This window comes from Hemiscyllium ocellatum, chromosome 1, assembly GCF_020745735.1.
Source record: "Hemiscyllium ocellatum isolate sHemOce1 chromosome 1, sHemOce1.pat.X.cur, whole genome shotgun sequence".
NCBI classification, from domain to species: Eukaryota; Metazoa; Chordata; class Chondrichthyes; order Orectolobiformes; family Hemiscylliidae; genus Hemiscyllium; species Hemiscyllium ocellatum.
Window position 1 is genome coordinate 59,707,035 of NC_083401.1, and position 7,896 is coordinate 59,714,930.

Sequence of the window (7,896 nt, forward strand, 5' to 3'; positions counted from 1 at the left end):
AACTAATCAGATGCCTCTATGTTTCATTTCTGGAGAATCCGTGTCTACCAATATTTGCCTTGGAAAGTTTATTTTTGTGAGCATTTTAAACAATTGCCTCATTTTACAGTGCTATGAATATTATCAATGTTAATATTGTAAATCTATTTTTCTGCAACACATCTGAATGCGCAACCTCCGCTCACTATTACAATAAACATTTTTCAGTCCCTTTATTAAGGATTCTATAGGCAGATGGGATTAGTTAAGAATGGCATCATGATCAGCATGTACATGGTGGGTCAAAGAGCCTGTTCCTGTGATGCAGTGTTCAATGAAACAAAGTTTGTTTTCTCATTTAGATGGCAAGTTTGGATAAATTCCTAAAACCTATACTTAAACATTTTCAGATACTTGATTACTTGTTTGTCCATGGGCGACTTTGTGAACTGGGCTTTGAACCTGCACTAGTGGAGGAGGGCCTCGAAATGTATCAGTGTTCGGAGCCAAAGGTGAGTCAAGTATAACATAAACCTTGCTGTAACTTCCATTATTGCTTTTTAAAAATAAGATCACACTTCTTTAAAACCTGTAACTGAGGTCAAACAGTATTTTGAAGCCAATCAAACTGGCATTTATTATATTTCTTTAATGCAGCAAAGCAGACCTGAGTAAGCATAGGTGCAAAAGTGGATTTAGATAGATCGAAACAAAAGCAAGTGAGCAGGAAGGTGTGAGTGGAGAAGGTTCTGACTTTTTGCTGCACTATTGGTGGCTGTACCCTCAACTACCATGGTCTTAAACTCTGGTGTTCTTTCTGTAAACTTCTCTGACTCTTCCTCTTCTTTCTCTGCTTTGACTGTACTTTTGGTCATCTGACTTGTGTGGTTCAGTGCCATATTTTGTTTGATACTGCTCCTGTGAGTGCTTTGGAATGTTTATATTAAAGATGCAGTACAAATGAAGTTGTAGTTGTTGCTGAGGTTGTAAACTGAAAATGCTTTTGGCTAGATTTGAAGGCCTAATCTTGAAATCACTATATTGAAGTTAAGATTTTGGATGGGCTTAGATGCAAGATAGGTAGTCATAGGTGACTTGAAATGAGTGCATGATGCCAACATAAAAGCTCAAATCCAGAGAACATGAACATTTGGGTGTGAATTACTGTAGGAATGTAGAAATAGGAGTGTGCGATATTTGGAGGTATTCTTTCCCCACAATCTACCCCACTGTCGTCTTCTCCTCCTCTCCAAAGCGACTCTTAGATATCTCTCTTTGCTTTTCTGGTTGTCCACTTTCGCTCCACTCTCCCCTTTTACAGCAACTCACTTCTTATCTTGAAAACAAAAATCCACTGGAGATCACAGTGGGTCAGGCAGCATCCATGGAGAGAGAGCAAGCTAACATTTCAACTTAAAACATTAGCTTGCTCTCTCTCCACCCATGATGCTTGACGACTGTGATCTCCAGCATTTGTTGCTTGAAGTGTAGATACCGGCATCTGCAGTAATTCACCCCTTGTCTTGCCTGATTGACTGTCAACCCTGGTCTCACTCAGCAGAGTCTCTCTTCCCCCAGCAGACTCTTGATCCCATTAACTTTGCCCAGTTTACTGGCATCTCCACCTTTTTTCACCACCGCTACTAACCTGCTTGCTTCTCCTCTGATCTCAGACTGTTTCCTCACTTGCAGTATCACACACCAGGGAGAAGCAATCTGTGTGTATGGGCGAGTTTTTTTTTTGATTGGTTGCCAAATGATTCTTTTCTCTCAAATGTTTGTGGATTTTGGTTGTGATTTTTCTCACTGTCCCCATGTATTTTGAATGCTGGTCTTTATATTTTTAAGTGAGTGAGAAGGCAAACTAAAGGGATTTCATTGGAATATTGGAAAAAAAATCCAAAGAATTGGGTGGTGCTGACATTTTCCAGAAGTATAGATAGGGTGCTAGATGAGGCGATTACAGGGGTGGAATAGAAGTTTAAAAGAATGTGTTGTATTCATTTTAAAAGTAGGAAACAACAAAGAATGGGAACAGTTAGTATTTACAGACATTGTCCAAAGTTGACTAGTTAGGAACTGTGTAAGGTGATCGAGGGAACAGTTACAAGATTCATGGAATAGATGAGTTTGAGTGCATTTGGTGTAGGGATAAAGGAGAGAGGAGTTGTAATTTTTGAGGTAGGAGTACTCTCTGAGGCTAGAAGTGCTGGAGAAAATTGAGACCACTGAATACTCAGCCTCAATTTTGGAGTTGCATTACTGCCTTTCAACTTACATTAGTTATGAAACCTTTGCAAGGGGAATAGGATTGGAGGGTGTGTTTTGCAGTCAAGAATATTAGTTGGAGGAATAGAAGATATTGGAGTAAAATAATGGAATAGGCTTAAAAAGTTATGTTTTCATGACTACAGCATGCTGCAAAGTACTTTACAAGCAATTAAATATTTTTATTTTTAGGGAAAGTACGACAGCCAATTTGCACCCAATTTCACAAACAGTATTATGATCAGTGAACAGATTCATTTTTTGATTGATGGACTGCAGTATCACAGTAGTTAGTATTGTCAAATCTCCGGTGGAGCGTTGCATGAACCCACTCAGAAGTGAGAACGCCACCTCCACAGCATAATTTGATCTTGCTGCTGTCTCATTTCATTTGCTGCTGAAACCATTGTCAAGACTTTGCTACCACTAAACCAAACAATTTCAACATTCACTGAGCCAGGCTTTTACATCCTCTGGAAACTTGATCTACAACCATAGCTTAATTTGCACCAAGTGCCACTAAGGCCTTGGTGCTTGCTGATTTGTTCCCTGTCTGGCAATACCTAAGTTTTTAAATTTTGCTTTTCCCATAGCCATGTCCTTTCCTCTGTTTTTAACCCTCTCGGACATTGAAGAGATCCCTGCACTTTTCCAATTCTGGTATCTTGGATATGTCTAATTTTAATCACTCTGGGATTGGTGGCTTCATCTTCAACTGTCTGGGTTCTAAGCTCTGAAATTACTTTTATAAACCTATTTACCTCTTGTGCCATCTTTTAAGATAATCCTTAAATTTTCAGTCAAGCATTTGATCGTTAGCCCTAATATTTGCTCTGTGGCCCAGTCTTAATTTTGTTTGATAACATTCTGGTGAAGTGCCTTTGGAATTTTTACTATGTTCCACGAGCTGTATAATCTGAAGTTATTGCCTTAAAAAGTGATTTAGGAAAGGAGAGAGAAGTGATTCTTTGCTTGAATTAAAAACATTAATTGAGCAAATGGAATCAATATTTCAAGACCAAGTCATCGTTTGCAATTTTGCAACTCTAAAGACTGAGGTGAATTTAATCTGCCTGTCAATTTCAGAGCAAAATTGACTACGTAAGGGCCACAAATGATATAACCATTTGTAGTGTACAGTTGTCTTAATCCCACAGGACCGGAGGGTTGCTCTTGTAGAGAGAGATGACTGGTGGTTGTTTAACCTGAGGAACACCACCCCTCAGGACGGAGAAAAGTTGAGAAGGTGGGGCCCTCATGGTAACCTCAGCCAGTGTGGGAATTGAAACCATGCTGTTGGCATTGCTCTGCATTGCAAACCAGTCATCCCAACTAACCGAACCCAGTATGAGATTAAAATAGATTCAAACAGACCCTTCAGTCCAACTTGTTCATACTGACCAGATATCCTAAATTAATCTCGTCCCATTTGCCAGCAATTGGCCCAAATCCCTCTAAATCCTCCTTATTCATATACCCATGCAGATGCCTTTTAAATGTTTTAATTGTCCCAGCCTCCTCTGGCAGCTCATTCCATGCGCTATATAAGATCCAACCTCTATATGGTCCTCAAACATCCTTCCTATAGGAGAGAGACAAGAATTGTACACACAATATTCCAAAAATCTTATGCTTTTTTTTCTGAGAACAGCATCTTTATACTGATGGAGAATATGCATAAGGAAAACGTTCCTGAGGATCAGACTGAATTCTTTCGAAGTACACAATAGTCTTCAATCTTCACCTAATTGATTCAACATTTCATGTAACTTGTGAATAAGTGTTGCTGTTAATTTTCTAAAGTAAGCACTGTTTATGAGTCTTGTATTTTCTCTTTCAGACTTTGGAGTTTCTTAACCTCATGTCCAAGTTCAGAGAAATGGGTTTTGCACGGGGTGATATTAAGGAAGTTCTTGTTGTTCATAACAATGACCAGGAAAAAGCTCTGGAAGACTTAATGACCCGTGCAGGAACTAGCTGAAGGCAACCCTTGTTCTATCTCAGTCTGATTGAGAGAACAGAAAGGAAAAATAAAACCATCCCACGTATGATTCAGTTTCCAGCTCTGTTTATACAAGCATGGCTGTACCTTTCTTTACTTTTGGACTTTTTTTGTGAATGGCAGGTCAGGGTAGGGGGTGGGTGATGGTGGCAGCAGGAGAGTGATCCATCATTCAAGAAAATCTCTTGCTTTGTAGGAAAGAGTAAGATGAAAACAAACTAAGTACAAAGTGACAATAGTAGCAGTCTTAATATATTGACTCATTAAGTGATCACAGGAGGCTGTTGTAACGTGGCTGAATTCATCTTCCTCAAACTGTGGCTTGATGAGAGAGCAGTTGAATTCATTTTGTTTTACATTTCTCTTGTTCCCCCAACGAATAATAATTATGTGCATCTTCCATTCTTGCACAGAAATTTGATTCAGTATATTGCAAAGCTGGATAATAATTTTCCAAGGTTAAAGCTGCTTTATGTCCTCTGTCAAAAGCTACATTTACTGGACTGTAGGCTATTGTAAAATTGTATTTGAATTAAGTAACCTATAGTGCAATAGGAATTATTAGACTGGCCCAGTCTATCATCTGTCATTGGCTGGATAGTATCGCCATCTATGCATTTTGTTTAGAAAACACAATGGGAAGTCAAAACTCTCAATCCTAACAGACAAATAAGGACAAAAGGAAACCCGGCATTGATCTACGCTCCATCCCTGTATGGGTCTCTTTCACATGGATTCCCTTATAGGAAATCTATTCATGGACTCTTTTAGAAGAATTGCAGCGTGAGGTGAAATTCTCATATACTTAAGCACTTTCTTTAAATTGTCTTGTTGCCGCTGCACTTATTTCATTTACACTGTTGTCGAATGTTACATTATGTCTTCCTCACTGCTGTAGTTCTGGAGTGTTTCTTTACTAGTAATCTTCAATAGCAACAGATTATTTTTCTTTTAATTTTAGAACAGATGTTGCATTATTCTATGTAATATTTCACAAACCTTCAACCATCAGAAGCTTTACTGAATCTTGAAAGTTGCTTAAAAGTTTGATTCTGCAAAACAGGTACTAATAAAACCTTAAAAATATATTTGTCTTTTTGATTAACATTTTAATTTTATTATGATTATTCTAACTTCAAATGACTGAACAATTTCAAAATTAATGCAAAATTAAGTTTTTTTGGATTTTTTCACAATGAACTCTAAGATATGATTTTTGACTCACAAATTGGTTGAGTTTTACTAGTGGGGCAGTCCACTCATTGAATATAATTTCTAACTTCAGTTCTTAAAATATATTAGTTGATCTCCTGTTGTGTTTACATGAGGAATTTAGTCTTCAGGTGAAATGGAGTGATGTGTGAGGAATATTAGGAGAAAGTGAGTACTGTAAATGCTGGAGATCAGTCGAGAGTGTGGTGCTGGAAAAGCACAGCCGGTCAGGAAACATCTGAAGAGCAGGAGAATCGACGTTTCAGGCAGAAGCCCTTCATCAGGAATGCCTATGATGAAGGGCTTATGACCAAAATGTCGATTCACCTGCTCCTTGGATGTTGCCTGACCTGCTGTGCTTTTCCTGCACCACACTCTTGACTCTGATGTGTGAGGAATGACTGGAACAAATGTGTAAATATAATTCAGATTCCATTTTAAAGTCATATTCCATGCTTTTTATATATTTCTAATAGAAGTACCGTATATTCCTATTTACAATGGCAACTGCCTATATAAAATGATCATGTTGAAATTACATCCTAGTAATGTTGCTGCAGCATTTCAGTTAATGGAAATGTGTAATTAATACAAGTGTATCAAGTTCACACAAGTACTGGTAGTTCCAAACGTAAATTTGAATATAAGAATTTCTAATGGAAAACGTTGACAGATGAAATGTAGATATAACTTATATTTTGAGCATCATGCATTAACAATTATTACTTATAAAGAGTTCAAGTTAAATAAATAAAAAGGTTTTAGTGGACTTTCCACTTCTAATGTAGTGGGACAATGACAAGCAAGTTCTTGCCACATTCTGCAAGTTTTGTTTGTTTGATATATTTTCAAAAGAAAATCATTTGTCATTGTATCTGCTCCCTAGAAGATATTTTGACTGCTCTTCATATCAACCTTGCAAATTCCTTTATGCAAATACAGCTTATCCAAAAATCTGTAACCCATATCTTCCTAATCAATACATCTCATTGAGCCATAAATTCTAATCTTACTGGGTTCCTGCTTCCTAATTCAACAAAGTAAAAATCTTAACTCATTTACAAATTATTCCACTGTCTTTTCTTGCATCCTCTTTCATAATGGGCTCTGCTTGTCTTCTGACTCTGAGCTGCTGTACAAATATTGTTCATTTGGTGGCAGAACTTTCAAATAATTTGAGCATCTTAAACTTTATTTCTACATAAACATTATCTCTTCAACATCTAGCTGTTTTGCTGTTGCCTCAGCCACCTCTCCTAAACAGCATGGTCCACACCTCTCTGCCATATTGGGAGTCCAATGCACTGTTGTTAACGCAAACCAATGGTAAAAAAAGTTTCCATATCAATGAAATGTGAATGTTGGAAGTAACTCATGGCTGACAGAAAAGTTAAATATTGTAAATTTTAAAATTAAAACATTTGTTTTGCAGAAACATGAAGTTGATGATGCAATCAATGATGGAATTCCGATTTGAACTAATTATTATCTGAATTCAAGATAATAATTGGGGAAAATTTGTTTTCTTGTTACAATCCAGTAGAGACGGAAAACAAAATTTTAAGATATTTGAATTTCCAGTAACTGACAAAGCATCACATGACAAGATTAAGGTTTGAGACCTTCTGAAGCAAACATTCAACACTGACTAAATGTCGTCCAGTCACATTACGCTTTCAACTACAGAAAAGATTACTCAGAACTGTTAAAGAACTGAAAATCCCCCTCTATGATCAATTAAGAGGTTACTTCGTGCTTTAGTGCAAAATTATCCTCAGCTCCAACATAAATTCTAATCCCCAAACTAACTTTAATCGTGAGCACAAAGCTGGAGGTTTCACACATCTGCGTGAATTATCTCGCCCCACTTAAATCCTTTCAGATATAATCTCTTTAATCATTGCAAGGCTCCCATCTGGATTCCGTGCAGTATACGATTGAGAATGGCCACCTCTGTCTGTGGTCTCTCAGGTTCTTGCTGACTAACCAATGAAGTTGAAAGGTATCTTAAGAAACCTTTACGACAATATTATAATGGCTTGCTGTTGCCTCAGCCCATCTCTGTGGCAATGTGGATCATACTAGCCTTATATTCAGGTAATGTCAATTAACTATCTTATACATTTCTAACTCCATTCTATTTTGGAGTTAAACAGAGTGTAAAATATAACCATTAATAAAACCAGACATTCCTAATGCCTCCCTGTGAGATTCGGAGGCGAAACTTTATTTGTCTTTAAGGACCACTACTCTGGCCATATCTTTGGTTGTGAGTATTTTGTACCTTCTTCCCAATAAATCCACCCAGGCTCACTATTTGAGTTGTAATCAAGATACTACGAAGTCTTGATGTTAAACAGGATTCTGAATCTTTGGAATTCCTGAACCTAAAAAGTTCTGGAGATTCAGTTACTATGTCCATTACAGAGATTGAT

At 37.3% G+C, this 7,896-nt stretch overlaps 1 protein-coding gene across 5 annotated transcripts in view; it reads left to right on the plus strand.

Annotated features, from left to right (window-relative positions):
- ubap1 (ubiquitin associated protein 1) overlaps positions 1-5,255 on the plus strand; it is a 76,971-nt gene extending 71,716 nt beyond the window's left edge. For 4 of the 5 annotated variants that reach the window (XM_060829635.1, XM_060829624.1, XM_060829634.1 and 1 more), the window contains 2 exons: positions 390-491; positions 4,088-5,255. In XM_060829635.1, coding sequence (XP_060685618.1) covers positions 390-491; positions 4,088-4,228 — 243 coding nt within the window. In that variant the 3' untranslated portion in view covers positions 4,229-5,255. The remainder of the gene's footprint in view (positions 1-389; positions 492-4,087) is intronic. The other variant, XM_060829636.1, reaches the window with a different exon arrangement.
- Positions 5,256-7,896: the final 2,641 nt, after the last annotated feature.